At 39.6% G+C, this 20,456-nt stretch overlaps 3 protein-coding genes across 5 annotated transcripts; 2 read left to right on the plus strand and 1 right to left on the minus strand.

The window, feature by feature from the left end:
• On the minus strand, window positions 211–4,336 carry LOC109706671. The gene is made up of 5 exons (XM_020227620.1): window positions 3,485–4,336; window positions 2,703–2,761; window positions 2,458–2,586; window positions 1,255–1,390; window positions 211–778 (listed from the first exon to the last, which is right to left on the minus strand). Exons 1-5 carry the CDS (start codon window positions 4,169–4,171, stop codon window positions 485–487), a joined length of 1,305 nt encoding a protein of 434 aa, XP_020083209.1. The 5' UTR covers window positions 4,172–4,336; the 3' UTR covers window positions 211–484.
• Window positions 9,043–12,124, plus strand: LOC109728075 (cysteine-rich repeat secretory protein 60-like). Its single transcript, XM_020258373.1, has 4 exons — window positions 9,043–10,298; window positions 11,803–11,815; window positions 11,911–12,009; window positions 12,117–12,124. Exons 1-4 carry the CDS (start codon window positions 9,174–9,176, stop codon window positions 12,122–12,124), a joined length of 1,245 nt encoding a protein of 414 aa, XP_020113962.1. The 5' UTR covers window positions 9,043–9,173.
• Window positions 12,755–19,884, plus strand: LOC109728431. 3 transcript variants are annotated; one of them, XM_020258841.1, is made up of 3 exons: window positions 12,755–13,402; window positions 14,936–15,003; window positions 19,487–19,884. In XM_020258841.1, exon 1 carries the CDS (start codon window positions 12,939–12,941, stop codon window positions 13,332–13,334), a length of 396 nt encoding a protein of 131 aa, XP_020114430.1. In that variant the 5' UTR covers window positions 12,755–12,938; the 3' UTR covers window positions 13,335–13,402; window positions 14,936–15,003; window positions 19,487–19,884. The 3 variants fall into 3 exon arrangements, with proteins under 3 accessions (XP_020114430.1, XP_020114438.1, XP_020114422.1); XM_020258849.1 differs by lacking the exon at window positions 14,936–15,003; XM_020258833.1 differs by lacking the exon at window positions 19,487–19,884 and having other exon boundaries at window positions 14,936–15,151.

The following is a 20,456-nucleotide window of genomic DNA, read 5'->3' on the forward strand; positions in this document are numbered from 1 at the left end:
ATTCTATCTAATCTATCCAAACGCTATGTTTTTTATTCCCAGGAATAACCCAATTTTCATCCAAACGTAAAATTGATCTAATCCCCGCTTATACCTCAATTTATACATATTCCTGGAATAGTCACTTTTTGCTTATCCTCGAATCAAACGATACCTAAAAGTATCCCTTAAACATGTCTCAGAGGCCAAAGCAAAACAAATTAATAGGAATGAACCAAAGATCTAGCTCCGCAAATTGAAAAGGTCGGTACGTTCGAAGGCACAAACAGCTTTCCATGACTCGAATGAATGTCCTCAGCACAGAATTCAAAACCACATTTTATACAACAATGGCTTTTTCAACTTGAAAACCCCTGCGAAGGTCGACTAATGGGCTCGTTGTACAAACAACATTAGCTTGGTAACAATTGAAAGAATGATGTGATACAGAACTCCAACATACCACAGCAAGAAATGCATCTTCAAAATACCTTGAATCCAACTGCTAGTCACCGTTCTTAGCAAGGATATCTTTCTTCAGGACGAGGCTTCCAGAAGCACTTTTAGTGAAGAGATTCTCGGTCAGCTCATCCCATTTGGTTTTACCACCAGAGTTCGAACTTTTGTTATCAGAAGCTATGGACTCTGTAGAGGACTCCTCTGTTGGTGCTACAGCATGTGGGATTTTAAGGGTTTCCGCGCGTTCGAGGGCAATCCTGTGTTCTTGCTCAAGACTATGTATTCTTTCCATCTTTTGCTTTTGCGGTGGACTAGTTGGCTCGCCACTTTCCTGCATAAGCTGAGAAAATATTTTTTTTTCTTAGAAGTTGTATTTGTACTAAATTCTTGTTAAATATAAAATAAGTACTCCAGCGGCTTAATTCACAGACCATGTGGTGATCCTAGGTATGACAAGTAGTGTTGAAAACACAATGCATAATACATTGTTCCTAGAGACAATCATTTTACATTTCTCAAAGAAAAATAGATTATTTCACAAGTCATGCACAAAAATTGCCAGTCATACGAGGCTTTACTTCTTTAAGGTAAAAACATCCTAATCCTACTACATCTGAAGATAAAAACATATTAAGGGAGCAAATAAAGTAGTAATAATGGAGATCTCTCTAATGAACCAAATAATATAAGGTTCTGCAACAAGGGAACTACTCCGAGCAAGCACTAGAGGCGGTATTATAAAGTAAAGAAATAATAATGGCCACAGATATAATGTCATCTTTGTAAATAGCAAGGAAAAGTGTACGCATTTCTTACATCTGCAGCCTTCTGTGCCTCTCGTTCAATCCAAAGAATTGCATGGTCGGACGTGGTATTGCATGATAGCACAAGATGCTCAAATCTACCTTCCACTGGAATGGCTGTTCTCACCTCCGGAGGGAGTCTTCCACATCTACATGTAACCAAGACATCTAAAATCATTCTTCTGCAAATACAAATGATCAATAATAGTACAGTAATCTTTCTCTGCTAGGACTAATTTTCATTAGAAAACCAACCAGTTTGTTATATCATTCTTTGTCCAAATAGTTGATCGAGAACACAAAATGCACTTTCGTAAATTAAGTTCTAATATCTTTTCTTTTATAAAGATTTAGCAGATAAAATCAGTCATTGGACATAAATGTAACTTCCAAATGCAAGTTATTTTCATAGAAACATTATTCTCATAGTCTAGGCAAGGTTAACACAAAATATTGAAAAGAGTAGAGTCGAGGGGAAAGCAAAGGTAAATGAATAACAATAAGACGTATTCATTATGTCATGAAACTTGAACAAAAATTACATTTTTTTTCAATTAATGAACTAATAACCTAATTTTCCTTTCTTTCTTGGATGCAGATCTATAAATATCTTTGAACTGCACATAGATATTTTGTGTTTTTTTCAGCCATATGATCATATAACCAGCATTATCTGTGCTGGAAAAACATAAGCACAAGCGATAAAGCTCACATTTTCAAGCTGATATGCACAGACCCAACAGAACACGAAAAGAAAATAATGTGCCCTATGAAGGACAGGAATTGATGAAATCCTCTTCTCTGCCATCTATATTATGTCGTTGATTAGCTCAACTACTTAAAAATCATGAAAACTCTAATATCCTCAAAATCAAGTAAATCCGCTATCTTTCGATTAGAAACTAAGAAACAAATAAAACAATCGTGTCCTACTATCTTCCGTATACAACTAAGCGATATTCCATGCTCTAAAGATTTAGAGACATAGGAATAATACAAACTTCGCAAATCACATAGAGTTCTTAGTAACTTCCACACAGTCACAGAAGATATGAGAGAAACGATAAAGCTCTATGAACAATGCCGTCATAGAAACGGAGCATATATCAAATGAGTTAAAAACATATAGAAATCACTATCATTCTTTAAAGTACAGTGGAAAGTTGTTGAACCTAGTCCTTCATTTTAAGATTGTGAGAGTAAAGAAGTCCATTACCGACAAAGCTTCCTCTCGACAATATGATAGATTCGACCAGGAGTGTAGAGCCTTCTTGGATCACTAAGCTTCTTTTTTTCCGAAATAAACGTATCTCGCAAGCAAGCAAAGAATAAAAGGCAAGGCAAGCTGTCCACAGCAGTAAGACAGTGTGTAAAACATAAATACATTGGGTAGCAATTGATAAAAAAATAAGAACAAAAATTGAGGTACTGGGAAAATTAAGCAATTATATGAAAATTTACCAAAATATTGACCCAAAAATATATTGCAGGGGTGTCGTCGTTCTTGGCAAAAAATCATCCTGCATAGGTTTATATATAGGAATCAAAATTTATAAGTTGAATCTTGTACAATATGAAACATTATCAAAAAGCATATAAAGCAAAAATTATAACATATTTAGTATTACTTTTTCCTTTTTTTTAATATATAAACATTACATTGCTCAGAATTCTTCATCCAGAAACGATAAGGGCAAGTTTGGTTCACCTATTTTAAACTATAAAATCGGAATCGAATTTCTTGATTCCAATAGTTGTCGTTTGTTTTATAGGAATCGGATTTCAATTCTCATTCCACTCCGGAATGGGAATGGCTAAATCCATTTATGGCTCAATTCGGGTTTAAATCCCGGATTGACCCATTCCAAAGTAAACTATTCAAAATTCTCTTTCACCAGCACCTAACTCCTCTTCCTTCATCACTTTAATCAAAACCCTTTCTCAAAAATTCTAAATTTTCATTCCGATTTTCATTCTAATAATGAACAAAATATTTTCGGATGATTCGTCATTCCATTTCTCATTCCAAAACAATCCGATTTCACTTTCCATTTCTATTCCAATCATGAACCAAACATGCCCTAAATGTTCTTACAGTAACATTTCACTCATCAGCAGCTATGTCCGTAATTCTATACCAGGTTATCCCAAAATTCTGCAATTGTGCCCAAATCGATCACTTCAATTCTACAATTTCAACTTATTCCACTCATCGAGCAATCAATATTTGCAGCAACAATCACCTGCAGGATGACGGAGGTGACGACATCGGCGTACTTGATGGCGAGGTTGAGCGACATGCACCTGGCGGGCGCGACGGCGTATCCGTGGATGTGGCTCCGGGGGATGCCGCCGAACTGGTCGCGGTTGTTGACGACGATCACGGTCATGAGCGCGGCGATCCCCGATCCGAGCGAGTGGCCGGCGAACACCAGCTTGTAATCGGGGCCGAGCTCCTGGAGGAGGCGGCGCAGGGTGTCGGCCTCTTGGTCGAGGATCCAGGTGGCGGCCCTGAGGAGGCCGCGGTGGACGAAGCCCCCGTCGAGCACCTGCATGCCGAGCCCGTCGTCGAGGAGGACCATGTAGTCGCTGTTGCGCGTGAGGCTGAGGCCGCGGATGGCGAGGACGAGCTCCTTGTGGGGGCGATCGGCGTAGATGAGGTAGGGGGGGCATCGGCGGTGGGTGTCGGCGTAGGGGACGCGCTTGACGATGGAGGAGGGGTCGAGGGAGGGGGCGAAGCTGGGGTCGGCGAGGTCGTCGGCGTAGACGCCGAGGATGGCGCGGCACGCGCGGGGGATCGGGGCGAACTCCGCGGCCGAGGAGAGGGGCCACGACTCGCTGTCGTAGGTGCCGACGTAGTTGAGGCGCTTCCACGCCCAGCGCGAGCACCCCACGCACACCACGCACTCCAACCCACCCGCCACCGACATCGTCGTCGACGACCACGACGGCGATGGTGGAGACGAAGATGGAGAAGGGGAAACGGAGAGGATCAAAAGAGCGCAACAACGGAAGAGGAAGGTGAATAGAGAACGTTCCTTTTGGGTTGGTGTTTACTTTGAATTCGACAAAGGAGTTTAAGTAAGTACAAGGAGTAGTAACTAGTACTAGTAACAGAGGGAAAGTGAATTTAGGATAAGGGGGTTATCCAAATCATTGGCTGGAANTAGAATTTAAATTTTTAAAATTTAAAATTTCAAAATTAAAATTTATAATTTAAAATTATAAATTTTAAAGTTTAAATTTTAAATTTGATATTTTTAAAGTTTATATTTTAAATTTGATATTTTTAATTTTTAAATTTAATATTTTATATTTTTTAAATTTAAATTTGGTCTTAAATTTAAAATTTGATATTTAAAATTATAATTTTAAATGTTAATTTCAAATTTTAAGTTTTAAAATTTAAATTCAAAAATTAAAAATTTAAATTCAAATATAATGAGAGGGATAATATCATTATTTTCTATTTATAACCATAAACTATTTCTCGTATTCATAATAACCATCAAAACATAATTTTTCTAGTTCCAACTTATACTCACATTTTCATCCAAACAAAAAAATACTCTTATTCTTACAAAAATTTATACTTGTACCTATTCTTGGAATTTATACTCGGACAGAATTATTGCAAGCACTAGGTGCAGCAATACATTTCATGGACCGGATTCCATTTTTTTTATAGCTAACAATTTAAATTAAATCGTGACATATTTATTTACAATTTTAAAAATTATATACTCTCTAGATATCAAGTAAGACTTAAAAAAATAGTAGAAAGAACAATATATTGCTAGATTTATAAGATTTATTTTGTAGGTGAGATCGCCGCCGCAGGCGCGGAGGTTTATTCCCGGTCCCATGTTTATGTTCATGGATTTGGACTTGGCACAACTGGGAAATAAAAGTCCTTCTAAGACTTAGAATCAAACCGAGGGAAACTTGGAAAGTTGACAGCAGCCACACTTGACACCATTTAAACACACTCCGTTTGAACAATCTGATACAATTTTTCGGAATTTTCCGAAGCAGCCCAACGCCGATGCATCACAGTTAGACCTTTCAAAATTAATAGCTCGGCCCAGCATTTCATTGCTACACTACTGGGCCTATGCGACTGGGCCGGACCAATTATGGAATGGGCCTTGTATACTCGTTTACTAGAGAAGAGACCCCCCGAGACCGACCGTCTCTAGCGCAAGTAACAAAGAGTTTGATGGTTGGTATCTGAGATTTCAAGTTCGAATTCTAATTGATTTACATTTCTATTTAAGTTTATTTCTAAATAAAATAAATAAAACGGATAGTATGCTACCAATCTCTCTTAAAAAAAAGAAAAGATCCCATCAGTACTTTGTGTTTTGAAATTATGGTGTGGCCTTAGAAACTATTTTTGGTAAGAAGTAGGTTAACAAACTCCAAAAAGCTTCTTCTTTCTATCTAATTATGAAGAAGCTTTTAGACCGAAGAGCGAATAAGCTTTCACGAATTTTTTTTTAAAAAAAATTTGTAAATATGAAGAAGGACACATAAAACAGGATTCCAATAAGTTGAGCATGACCATGGTAAACAGGGGATGTCATCAATGAATATATTTACATAGGCAGAAAGAAAACATAATTACAAAGGGATACTCTCACAACACCAGTAGTCACAAAAACTTAAATATATATATAATTACATATAACCATCTAATCGATGTATAATTACTACAACCATACAGTATCTGTACACGAGAGAACGTAGGATCTAAAGATAGAGCAAGAATACCAAATTCACAAACAAGAAAACTAATTCCTGCTGATCATCAGTCCCCGACGGAGATCGCGCGGCCGACACGACCCAACGGCGACTGCGAGAGCTGCTGCCGCGCGAGGTCCCTGAAGACGGGCCGCCGCCTCGTCTCGAACGCCGGAGGCAGCTGCAGCTGATCCTTGATCTTCTCATCCTCTTGCTTGATCTTTCTCACTCGGCTATGAACAACTGGTTGCCGCAATTGTTTTTCTCCCTTCTTAACCTCCTCTTCAATTTTCATACCTTTCTCCTCTATTTTCTCCATTGATAAAACTATATAAGTAAGAGGAAACTAATTAAACTTAGTTACTTGTCACATATACACCGTTCTATTTATAGAGAAAGAGGGGTATGTGAGGGATAATTGAATGTATAGGAAAAAGATGGTGGGTGGGATATATCTTATAGTTTGAGGAGCCCCAACCATTTGGATTATTCAATTTCATACAAAATTAGACTTTAACATGCTGATCAAATTGGTAAACCACATGGCTTAGAAAAGCTAAAGCTACTACAAGAATTGATAATAAATTAATTTTAATATAACATGAAAACTGGAATATGAGTTTAGGTAATGTTGATAAAATGATTCTTTCAAATATGACATATATATATAAGTTGTTCACGCAGGAAACAGGTGACCCAAATTGTGAAATGTTCAAACCCGTAAATTAATTAGACCCTTCAATGGGACAATATTTATGTAATCGTGGGCCAAGTAAACCTTCTTAGGTGGGTGATGTGGTATCTTCTACACGCACGAAGCGAAAAAGCCAAATAAACACAAATTAAAAAACTTAATTTTTGTAATTTCTTTGGTTGGACTCAATTTGTCAAACTTCTAATTTGCTTTAATTCTATTCAATGGTCCTTGTTTCAAAAAGCGTGAATTCGAGTCCCTTCCAAACTGACTAGCTCGAATAGTTTAATAACAATTCCTAGTCGCAACTTGAACTAACTCAATTTTACTTTGAGCTAAGATCGATTCGATGTAGATCAAGAAATAATTCGTTGGTCAAAACATCATTTCCCTCATTGTTGTGAGCTGCAATTTGTGCGACAATCTTTTGAAAAAGTTGAAATAAAATTTTAACTTTTCATTTTATCGAACAATACTATACTATACCAGATTATTTCAACACATTAATTCTCTTTCTTTTATACACTTACAAATTAGTTGTTAGTTGATAATTCTGGCTTTAAGGTTAGCCTCCAACCTTCACCTAATTGTAGATAATGTTCGATCCAAGTCAACCCAAAATAGTGACTAATCTTTTTGGTACATCCACCTCCTCCAAAAAAATTTGTTTCCATACATGTACGAATGGATAACGAACACATGGTTTCCTCAATTGGAGCCACATTGCTATTAAATAATCTGAGGGGCAATAAAAGTTGGTGTAATATAAAACAAATAACTTTTAGAACCGAACATAAATTTGCTTACGTTTGCTGCGTTTCATTTCGTTAAATGTATTATGAAACAAATTTAGGCCTAGTTTAGTAATATTGCGCAGCTAAAGTTAAATATCTTTATTTTTATCGACATGCTTTTTGGGTTATGGTAACCATTCCTCTTTTTTTTTTTTTGAGAAATAGATAGCAAGCTATCTGCTTCATTCATTAAGCAAAATGAACTAAGCGTACAAAATGAAAGCAGCTAAGGCATCCTTGAAAAGCCAGAGGAAATTAGAAATGACCAAAATAAAGTACAGTGTACGAAAAAATATAGAAGTAACTAACTAAAAGAAGTAGCTAAAGAAATCAAACACGAATGTTAAAGACAAACTTGGTCAAAGAACCTCGGTCCAAACTTTGGTCAAGCTCGTGACACGTTCGAGAACCTCCATTCCAATTTTATAGCGTTGAAGGAGACTCAGAAGAAGCTCTTTTAAATTTTTTAAATCTTCTAAAATATAAAAATAAGATATATTTAGCCAGCAAATTACGAAATTAGAACTCATAAGTTTGTGGGCCATAGTGGATTGTGAAAACTCTGGAGGATCAATTTGGCCCAATTTGCTAAGGGCTCATTGGTATGGGCTTTAAAGGGAATTGCGTTAACCTCCAAAGTGTTCTGTTGATTAATGGGCCCCAGGGCCCAGGGGATCTTTCGAAACTTGATCTCCTGTGATCGCAACAATGTATTAAGTTATGGTGTAGGTCAAACACAGTTAAAATACAACAAGATTCTTCTGCTTCACCCTTGTGATTGTTCTCGCACCAGCAAATCTTATTTTAAATTTATTATTATTTTATAATATTGAAGGAGAGAATTTTTAAATTTTTTTTAAAATTAAGCATGAAAGTAAATATTTTTGAACTTCACAATTTTAAACTAGGCCTTAATCGAAACCAAGCCTGTTAGGAGGTGTTTAGCTTATCTTCCAAAAAGTGATTTTAAGTTCAACAGTAATTTTGGGCTCAGTAGAGTATTTGACAATAAGTATTGAAAAATCTTATTCTGTTTTTAAGAATTATAAAATTGATTTTTAAGGCCAAGAATCAAAAATAGAAAAATAACTAATTCTTCAAAACTGATTCTTGCAAAATCAGTTTTTTCACTTAAAATTTTTATAAGAATACTCCAACTATCTCTCAGCCAAACGTTTTATAGCTTTTAACAAAAATTACTTTTCTAAGCTAAAATTAATTATACAGAAATCACTTTTTCAAGTAATAAGCGATTTCTTTTATTTTATTTTTATTTTATAATTTTATGGTATAAAAGAAAGAAAAAACTTATTGATTTTGTTCGAAATGATTTAAAAAAATGATTTTCATAGAATTGGTTGGAGTAAAAAAAAAAAAATCTAATTTTCTGGCATACCCGAAAATTATAAAAAGAAAAAAAAAACATATTTTATCAAGAGCACTGCATAGTCCAAACAGAAAATTGCTATTCGTACAAACTAACTTAAAATATTCTCCCACTTTTTTGAACTTTTTACGCCCATTCCAACCCTCCATACCAAATCTCTCTCACCCTCTCATACACGCACAGACACACTACATATAAGCTAAAAAGTGTACATCTCCCTTCCACTGTTCCACACCTCCGCTAGTCCCCTCCCTCGTTCGTATGTGCAACATCAAAACAATTAATCTCATCCACGATCGAACATCGATCACACCATGTCCGGCTCCTCTCTCACCTTCCTCCTCTCCTTCTTCACCTTACTCTCCGTCGCCATCGCCGCCGCCGACAACAACAACACCACCGGCTACAACACCTTCGTATACAGCGGCTGCTCCACGCAACACTACACATCAGGCTCATCATACGAGAGCTACGTGGACTCGATCCTCGCGTCGATCTCCGCCGCCGCTGCGGCGTCCTCCTTCGCAAACTTCACGTCCCCAGGCGCCGTGTCGGGCCTCTACCAATGCCGCGCCGACCTCCCTGCCTCCGCCTGCGCCTCCTGCGTCCGCTCGGCCCTCTCGCAGCTCGCCTCTCTCTGCCCCTCCGCCGCCGGCGCCGCCGTGCAGCTCCGCGCCTGCTTCCTCCGCTACGGCAACCACTCCTTCCTCGGCAAACCCGACACGTCCCTCCTCTTCAAGAAGTGCGGCGCCGCGATCGGCGCCGGAATTGGCGGTGGCGGCGATGTTGATGCGGCGTTGGAGGCGGTGACGGAGGGCGGGGGGGAGTACAGGGTGGGCGGGGCGGGGAGGGTGCAGGCTGTAGCGCAGTGCGTCGGCGACCTGATTGCGGAGGAGTGTGGGGAGTGCGTGAAGGCGGCGGTGGAGCAGCTGGAGAGTGAGTGCGGGGCGGCGGCAGAGGAGGGGGAGGCATATCTCGGCAAGTGCTACGTACGGTATTGGTCCGATGAAGAAGGAGGCGGTGGTGGCAGCAGTGGCGGTGGCGGTGGCATTGGAGGCGGAGGCAGTGGCGGTGGCATTGGTGGCGGTGGCATTGGAGGTGGAGGCGGTGGCAGTGGCATTGGAGGCGGAGGCGGTGGTGGTGGCATTGGTGGTGGTGGCATTGGCATTGGTGGCGGTGGCATTGGAGGCGGTGGCGGTGGCATTGGTGGCAATGGCGGCATTGGCGGTGGCAGTGGCATTGGGGGCGGAGGCGGTGGTGGTGGCATTGGTGGTGGTGGCATTGGCATTGGTGGCGGTGGCATTGGAGGCGGTGGCGGTGGCATTGGTGGCAATGGCGGCATTGGCGGTGGCAGTGGCATTGGGGGNGCGGCGGCGGCGGCGGCATCGGGGGCGACGGCATCGGCGGCGGTGGCGGCATTGGCGGCGGCGGTCAAGACGGTAAGCGATCAATTGCTAAGAATAAAATCTTTCATAATTTCCGTACATTATAATTTTCGTCTCTCTCTCTCTGTTTAAAAAAATTGCAACTGCATTACTAGTCATCAGGTGTCAACGTGCTCTCCTATAAAAAGATATTTTTATTTATTTTTTCTGTAATAGATTATGGTTATACTTTATCTGATAGAGAGGCAGAATAGTTATTTTAGGGGAGAAACTTTGCATGATTTATGAGGGATTGAATAACGAATAGGATCTCTACGTGAATATTCAAAAATATATGATATAAGTGAAACATTTATTGCTTAATTAACTTTAAGTATTGCATGTTTTATATTCTCGTGATTTTGGCCAATTGCTCTGCTAATAGATATTCAAATGATTACAGTGTTTTGCTAGTTTGGTTTGGTTTCAAACGTTGTGCCTACATATATGTCACTCTATGTACACATTGGTGCAATTAAAATATGAAATCTTTTGAATAAATCCTGTTGACTAGTACGTACATTATTTTGTTAAACCTTACCTAAGCCTTTACAACGTTAATTCAATTACAGAGAATACTATATTTCATTAATTAATTACAGGGCTTGATATATATCAAAACAGAGAACTTAGAAACAAATAGAGAGAGAGAGGGAGCTTAATAATAACAGTTCTTGCAATAATTGTAAATTAGTGTAGAGATAAGATATTCCTAAGTTTCCTAAAGAAGAGAAATAAGGGAACTCAAGAATTAATGGCTCCTTTAGCAAGATTAGGTGATGGGTGGATTGGAGAATAAAGCTCCTTTATTAGATCTTGGCTTGTTCAACCACTAGAATAAGCTTGGAGGTCCCTAGCTAGCTAAACAATTTAGAAGCATTTGTATGTAGTTTTGCTCCAGGGTGGCCACATGCTAGCTAAATTGTGTACATATTCATCACAAGATGAAGTGGAGATATGAATCCTTCAATAGAGTTTTTTTTTGTACAACGCTGTAGGTCTCTTATAATATTATTATTATATATTATTAATGGGTTGACAATGTAATGCAGTAGAATATTTTTCTTAACTTGGATGATTAGAGGACAAAATTTGGTGGCAAACTGGCGTGTGTAGCCAACCATCTGCCAAAATACAGCAGAAAAATAAAACAAAAACCCTGCACTCTTCCTCATAGGGCCCAGATGAGATAAGTTATAGAATCCAAATTGAAGGATATTCCAATAATTTGTGCAATAAGTTAGACCAGGTAGGTAGGAAATGTGCGAGTGCTTCTTCCAGGAATGAAAGCGATTAATTTAGAATTTCTTAACTTTCACAAATTGGTAGAAGATGGAACCTGCAATGGTGTAGAACATATTTATCTAGCTTCTGAAATTACCTTTACACTAAGCCATTACGGTAGTACAAAAACAAACTTAATTACTTCTATTCGGCATTAAAAACGTTATTACTGTAGTTGATTTTACTATTTTGGTTATTATTTGCGAACTGAATGTGATTAACCTCAATGAATTAGCATGGATATTCTGGTAGGTAATACCGTTGCCCTTCTTCAATTAAGAGAGAGCATAATATCGTTGAATTTGACTAATGCGCCATTCTTTGATTGTTTATCAATTATCAGGAGATCAGAGCGAGAAAATTGCGGCGATCATCGTCGGGATTATTGTCGGCATCGCCCTCTTAATCGGTTTCTTTTCCTTCATGAGGAGAGCCGGGCGAGGTGCGTGCATTTTTCATCTTTACTTAGCAACCTTCTAATCCTTCAGTTCAATTCTGAATTTGCTTGATCTGGTCCTAAGCATATACCCTCTTGTTTCTTCTTTGCAGGCAAATAATTATATTACGCTGCAATGCAATGTGCCTTCTCTTTTCTGCAATTTGCCTTGAATTTATTTCCCTTGTGCTTAAAATTAATCATGGTATAATTGAACCTCTTCTTGTTGTGTGATGTGATTAATTATCTCCTCGATATTGGCTGGTGATCGCATACAATGATCAAGGGTTGGTGATTCTTCAATCTAAGATTTTATGTGTATTCTTCAATCTAAGATTTTATGTGTACATACTAAAGCAAGTAGGTGCACGGTGCTCACCAACTCAATTATTTCATAATTTGTCTAAATTATTTCATTTCCATAAGTTTCATCTTCCAAAATGCGAATAGAAATTAACAATGGATTACATTATTTGCATATACTCTTTTTTTTTTTTTTTTCTTTTTCGTTTTTTTTGGAAAAGTCATTATCTGGCTTGGACAGAGGACGCAATTTTTTTTTTTTTTTAATATTTGACAACTCTTAAAAAAATTGTAATATTTGACAAATGAGCCCAAATATGGCTCGTTAGGTCCTCAAAGTGAGTTGGGCCTCGTTAAGGCCCATACAGAAAAACAAAGCCCGATTGTCTTGTCCGCATAGAACTTTATATGCGCCTACTCCCTAGTCCCTACAACTGCACCGGTACTAACGCCGTTAAAGGCTGTTAACGTGTCCCTCGTTTCCTCTTCCTTTCCCCCTTTGCACCTCTCGAAAAAGAGGCGATCGAGCTGACCCCCGATCCGATACCTTCTCCTCCAAATTAGGGTTTCGAGGGTTCTAGGGTTTCTTCGATCGCGCGATCTCTCCTCTCTCTCTCTCTCTTGCTTCCCCCATGGCGTTGGAGTGGGTGGTCCTTGGCTACGCGGCGGGGGCGGAGGCGATCATGCTGGTGCTGCTGACGCTCCCGGGGCTCGACGCGCTGCGGCGGGGGCTCGTCGCGGCGGTGCGCAGCGCCCTGAAGCCGCTCCTCGCGGTGGTGCCCTTTTGCCTCTTCCTCCTCATGGACATCTATTGGAAGTACGAGACGCGCCCCACGTGCGACCAGGAGCACGCGTGCACCCCCTCCGAGCACCTCCGCCACCAAAAGTCCATCATGAAGAGCCAGCGCAACGCCCTCCTCATCGCCGCCGCGCTAGTCCTCTACTGGCTCCTCTTCTCCGTCACCTCCCTCGTCGTCCGCATCGACCAGCTCAACCAGCGCCTGGAGAAGCTCAAGCGCCAGGAGTGAGCGCATGATCGGCCTCCGATCTCGTGCGATTTAAGAGCTCCGCGGTCTCGGATCCGATCTCGATCTAGGTTCTGGTTTCTATCCCCTTTAGTTTTTTTGGATATCTTCTCCTTTTTGGTTGTTGTGTGTACGGATTCTTAATTTGCATAAAGTGAATCGGAGATCTGGTTAGGGTGTTTGATCTTAGATCATACTGTGGAAGAGCCCGTAATTTGGTATGTGATTCGTATTTTTAGGTTAAGACTCCTATTCCTATCATGCTATCGATTTTGAACAGTGAATTTGATTCGGGATTTTGTGCTGATGCATCTTCAATAGTTTGGTATTTCATTGCTGAACGAATTTAAGAGGTTACTTTTCTGATTCGTACTGAAGATTGCTGCGTAATCTAGTTTAGAAGGCTTCGGATTTAAATCTTGGCTTTGTGAGCAGAAGCATCATTATCTGATAAATTGAGTTTTCTTGGTTTATATTTTATTCGTGTTTCACTGTATGTTTGAACCTTTACTTGCAACTAAAGCTGCTGAGTATTGGAGTGATCACCAAAAATGCTGGAGAGAGCTCCTGAACTGGGTTGGTTGTGTTAGGCTGGATCTTAGTGTGGTAATCCTAAGAGCATATTTTCCAGTATTTAACTTTTGGGCATATTTGCATTCATATTACATCTCAGTTGCGAAGACACTGTTTCCGATACACTATTTTTGGTGTCTAACGACTGCTATCAGCCTTTTTGTTGCCCATATAATGTTTTCAGATTTGGTATCATGACAGTTTCATACTCACAAGGAAATTTTTAGCTGCAGCTGGAATAATTTCAGCATTTTGTTAAAATCTGATAAAATCAATCTTAACTTGATATCTTGTGCGTTGTGTTGTTGTTTTGTTTTATTTTATTTTATTTTATTGTAGACTTGTTCAAGTTGCTGTTATGACATGCTTGTACTCAGATATGTTGAATTGTATATCCTCTGTGGATATCGCTTATTAGAGACGTTCGTTGTGTCTTAAGTCAGTATTCATGTCCTGTGCCTGCTACTTCATAAGGTTTTTCTTTGAATTTTTTTTTTCTTTTCTACATTGATATACATTTGCTATTCATGGTATTATTCTTTTATTACAGTAATGACTTTACAATATTTTTGAGGTCCAGTTAAGTCAGTTGCCTTGTTCTGTGAGTTCCTAGTTGTGTAGTACCAAAACTGACAATGTTGGTTTATTCGTCAGCTCTACAAAAACCAGGAGCTTCTTGATTGGGTTTAGTTTGTTTGAGCTTTCCACGGTGACCAGTTTGTATCAGTTTGGATAATGATTCTTGAATAACAAGTTATATTTGGTTTCGAACAAATCCTAATATATGGTAACATTGAGGAGAGGTTGCTTTATATTGGTTTGGGTTTGGGCTTATAAAAGTTTAAGCTTGAAGAGGTACAATCTTAATTTTTGGCTCTTTTATTTCTTTCCCGTGAGGGCTAAGGAAGCAGTTTCTTCCTTCATAATTAGGCCCTTCTTTTAGTTCTTCTGCAGTGGAGCAGCTCTAGTAATGGGAGCTGCAAAAAGTGGCATCATATTGAACGAATTGTTTACTTTTTAATCCTATTCAGCGAAAGCCATGGCAACTCCCTTTCTTTGATGCTGCAGACAAAGAAGCTTCAATGAATTAAGCAGATTGGTATGTACTACGAAGCTTCCTCGTTCAGACAACTGATATATATATTTTTTTCTTTTGTTTTTCTTATGCCCTTTCTGAGGTTGAATCTTTGCTAATTAGAGCATCATATTACTTGCATTTATTATTCTACACCTGCTCGGGATTCAATTTTGCATTGATCTCTCTTCTATATATTTGAGTACGCCGTTCTCTTACAACAATCTATTCTCCAGTGTGGTACTCCTAATCATTAACAAGCTCTTGGGACTTTGATTATTGTAGGAACTAAGTTAGATTCCGCCTCCACGCTTTCTTTGGATTCGTCTTTTTCTGCTCATCGGGATAGGGCTATGGCTTCAATCTTTGCTGATTTATGCTGCTTTTCCATCTCTTGCTTATTTTTGCAAACTAAATTCGAGTTCTGAACCCAAATGAATGTCTTTAGTAGCATTAGACTCTCCACTCTGTAGGCAATTCTGATATGCGATCCGATCCGGACCCGAATTCGGTTTCAGAACCTCTAAAAACCTAACCTCCTGCTCCGTCCCTCGGGTCGCACCACCGAGGAGATCACCAGCGCCCTCCACGGAGACCTCCGCCTCTAAAAACCTAATATTCATTAGATTAGTAATATCTTTTAATCAATTTCTTTTCTTATGAAAATTTTGTTATTATTATATTAAGATTTAGGCCTATAAATAAGAAATCTTTTCTTATTTTAATATCTTTCAACTTTTTTTTTTTTTGGAATGAAACGTTAAATTAATCTCTTTATATCAAAATTATCTCTTTATATCAAAATTATAGTGAGGATCGAGAAATTCTTAAATAAAAATTTGTTAAAAAAAAAAAGGCCATCCAGTTGTCCCGCATTAAAATTTTTGTTGTACCGCGACAATCTTGGTGTAAAAAGTCAATTGGTAACTTCATATTTAACTGTGTACAATTTTTCGTGGGTTGTTAATAAATACGCATGTTTTCTTGCCGCGGTATCTTTTATTCAGTCCTACGACAAGCGAATACTATGTTGCCTAATAAATGGCTCAAATTTTAGATCTGCTTTGCGTTGCAGTTTCAGATACTTTTGGATGCATTTTGGTACTAAAATCTTATGAGATATGGGCATTAGTTTTTTAATTTTATCTTTGACTATAATAAATTTTTAGTAAAAATATATTTAACTTCGTTGAACTGAAAATTATTTTGAATTGGCGATCTAATATTTTAAAATTTTGATATGGCTATTCATTCTTTTAATTTATTTGATTTGGATCTGTCAATAATATTTTAACTTCAAATTTTGAATATATTAGTTATTTTTATAAGTCTAATTAGTATATTTCATACCGCTTTTACAACTACAAATTTATTAAAACAAATAATTAATTTAAATTTTAGGTCAAAATACTCAGACAGTAAAATTAAAAATTTTAAAAATCAAATAGTTATTTTGAAATTGATCTTAGATAAATTTTTTACGTGTTTTTTTTTTTTGTTTTTTTGTTTTTTTTTTTTTTTTGTCATGCACTAGAAAAATTCAAGCCTCTTAACTAATTAAACTAACTCACGCGTTAGTGGCACCGTCGGAGTGGTGACAGCCAACCCAAGTTGAGAAAACTAATCATTGCCATTCAGAACGAAAATTCAATTATATATTAGTGATGTTACGTTCTAACTAATTAAATACATTTTTTTAATTAATTTATTCTATCATAATTATAAAAACATTTTAATTATATTTATTTTTAAAATATAATTAATTTATTATTAATTATATGGTGCAAAGATAATACAATAAATTTCCTGTTCATAGCAGAGAAATTCCTCTCAGCTGTCTGCCACGGCACCATCCACGTGATCACTGGACCCAACTCTTGTCTGCTCTCTCATCATCCTGCAGAGCAGTCTCTCCCTCACAGTTATTCTACATAAAAATTTTATTAAATTATATTATATTTTAAATAAGGCCTTTTTGTATAAAAAATTCACTTATTTTAGGCTTTTGTAAAATCGGATCACCTTTTTCGTTTTTGCAGATTCGGTCCGCTTTTTCAGCAAACTGACCAAAATACCATTATTACTTTTTCTCTTTCCTCTTTTTCTCTCCTCTTCGTTTCTGTCGTTCTTTTTTTTTTCTCGCCGATAAAAAAAGAGGCGGATCGGACCGTCGCCTTCTTCTTCACCGTCGCCTCCCTCCTCACCATCCCTCCTCTCCACCGCTCGCGACCCCCTTCTCCTCTCCCTGCCGTCGCCGCCGAGCCCACCCCCACCGTCATCTCCGTCGCCGTCGCCGAGCCCACGGCCATGGCGGTGGCGGTGAAGGCGGAAGAGAGCGGGGGGGAGGGGAGGGGGTCGCGCGACTCCATGGCCAACACCATGCTCTCCTTGAACGGCACCGCCCCGCCGTCGTCGTCGCCGTCGCTATTGGCGCTGTCGTCGTCGTCGTCTTCCGCCTTCTTTGACGCCGCTTCGCTGAGTATGGAGCCCGTGTCGGCGCCGGGGGGCTCAAAGAAGAGGCGGTCGACGTGCGCCGACGACTTGATGCCACGTATCACGCTCTCCGATGACTCGCCGTCATACTACTCGTCGAACGGCGCCGTCGACAGGCTGGTCATGTCCCGATCGCGCCCCTCGTCCTACGAGTTGGTGAAGCGCGACTCCGGCGAGTCCGGCCAGTACACCGAGTTGGCCGTCTTGTACATGCAGCCCGATGACGGCGAGGCGGAGAAGAAGACGACGGCGAAGAAGAAGGCCTAAACTAGATGCGGAGGCCGAGGCGCAGAAGAAGACGACGGCGAAGAAGAAGAAGGGGAGGCCGAGCGGCAGGGCGCAGGAGGGGGAGGCGGAGGCGCAGCCGGCGCCGGCGCCGGCGCCGCGCGTGTTTTTCTCCGTCGGCGCCGCCCCTCCTCCCGCCGCCGCGCAGAAGCCGCCGACCAGCGAATGGTATAATAGTGCAAATGGTGTAATGGTGTAATGGTGTAATGGCGTAATGGTGTAATGGTGTAATGGCGTAACGGTGTAATGGTGCAAATAGTATAATGGTGTAATGGTGCAAAATTGTAATGGTGTAATGGTGCAAATGGTGTAATGGTGTAATGGTGTAAAATGGTGTGATGGTGTAATGGTGTAATGGTGCAAAATTGTAATGGTGTAATGGTGCAAATGGTGTAATGGTGTAATGGTGCAAAATGGTGTAATGGTGTAATGGTGCAAAATTGTAATGGTGTAATGGTGTAATGGTGTAATAGTGCAAATGGTGTAATGGTGTAATGGTGTAATGGTCCCCACTCCTCGCCAGCGCCGGCTGCGCCTCCGCCTCTCCCCTCCTGCGCCCTGCCGCTTGGCATCCCCTTCTTCTTCTTCGCCGTCGTCTTCTTCTCCGCCTCGGCCTCCGCATCTAGCCTGACCCCGTTCGTCGCGGCCACTGCCGCTGCCGCTTGCGGCGATGGGATCGGGCTGGGGGTCCGCGGCGCGCGACGCTGGCTGTGCTTCCGCCTCTCCCTCCTGCGCCCTGCCGCTCGGCCTCCCCTTCTTCTTCTTCGCCGTCGTCTTCTTCTCCGCATCCAGCCCGACCCCGTTCGCCGGGGCCGCTGCCGCCGCAACGACAGGATCGGGCTGGGGGTCCGCGGCGGCAGGGGAGAGGAGGAGGGGTTCGCGGGCGGTGGAGAGGAGGGTGAGAAGGGAGGCGACGGTGAAGAAGAAGGCGACGGTCCGCCTCTTTTTTTTTCGGCGAAAAAAAAAAAACGATAGAAACGAAGAGGAGAGAGAAAGAGGAAAGAGAAAAAGTAATAAGGGTATTTTGGTCAGTTTGCTGAAAAAGCGGACCGAATCTGCAAAAACGAAAAAGGTGATCCGATTTTGCAAAAGTCCAAAATAAGTGGATTTTTTATGCAAAAAGGCCTTTAAATAATAATTAAAAAATGCAATTGTTTATATGATTCTGAAAATTTATCGACTTTGATTTATTATTCTTAAAAGACTAATATTGAAAATACTTTTTTTACGTTCTAACCTATTTCAAATATATATCTAAAGTTAAATTCTGTCCGTTAGAAATAGCTGTTATCTGCATAAAATTACTATTTTACCATTTCAAATATATCCTTCCACTATTACCGATTTTATTATTTGCCTTTAAATTAGGGATACAAAAAGAATTTTGATTTTTAGACTTTTCAAATATACCATTATGCTATTACCAGTATTTTTTATTTGTTCTTAAGTTAAGGCTAAGGTATGTATTTTGATTTTTTTAACTCTAGTAGATATTTAACTCATGTTTAACCTAAATTAACTTAACGGGTGGTAACTATAGGGATATTTTAGAATAACGAAGAAACTTATAAAAAATATATTAAAAAAAATATATAGTAATAAATAAATATTTTTGAAAATTTGAAAGGTATATAGATAATTATTTTTAATAAAAAATTATTTATTTATGTAATATATTTGGAATTATGATATATTTTTTTGTTAGTACTGACATAGTCCACATCCACAGGTGCAGTAAGATGACAAGAAGTGGAAAAAATAAAGACGACGAGACAACGGTGAACCGTGGTACCCGATGAGATCCGTCCGTTGAACTGCTGAGAACTATCGGTGGACGGACGGCCCTGATCGAATACGGCTTTCTCAAGGATTTCCACGTCCGGGGGCGTTCGTGCAAAACGGCGATCCCCCGATCCCAACGCCGACTCCGCTTTGATTCGCTCACCCGGACAAGTCCGCATCGTCTTGCATTCACGCGGGTCCGGTGCATGAATTACGTGGTGGACCCGGCGTAGGGAGAAATTTTATTACTTGGGTGGGGTCCACACGTAACGCGCTATTTGTTGCCAGGCGCGACCGCGTCCAACAGTGGAATGTTCTCTTTCTTTTTTTTTTCTTTTTTTTTTTTTTTAAGAAAAAACCGAACCGTTACGATGAGGCATTTTCCAAAAAAGACTCGGTCTCCCTCGGATGGTAAAATGGCCCAATAATGTTCACATTTTTTTTAATCTTTAAAATATTGATTATTTAACTATTATGTAACAGCTCCTTGGATGCTTTTCCCACAATTTTGTTTGTTTGTTATAATTTTTTTATGATTTCAGCAAATTGTTAGTGGAAGGGTTAAATCGTATTAAATTTTTATGCGACACATAAAAGATAATTTTATACGGAATTATATATTCTGAGTTTAATTCTACTTTTCCGTGGAGTCACCTCTTTTGAAGAGCTCCTCACCAATTTTTTTTTATATAGCTTCATCGTACACTGGGATCTTAATTTCAATAACGTATTGAACAGTTTTTTTTTTATGTAAAATAATTTATTTCTCTTTCCATGCAAAAACCGTCGTTGTCAAAATAAACACAAAATGAAAAGAATCAAATTCGATCAGAGCTCACTGGGCAAAAGCCGACCCGACCGACCGACCGAGCAATTGTGGAAATTTTCTCCACTCTGTTCAAATTTGCAGCGTAGAA

Source organism: Ananas comosus, linkage group 2, assembly GCF_001540865.1.
Source record: "Ananas comosus cultivar F153 linkage group 2, ASM154086v1, whole genome shotgun sequence".
NCBI classification, from domain to species: domain Eukaryota; kingdom Viridiplantae; phylum Streptophyta; class Magnoliopsida; order Poales; family Bromeliaceae; genus Ananas; species Ananas comosus.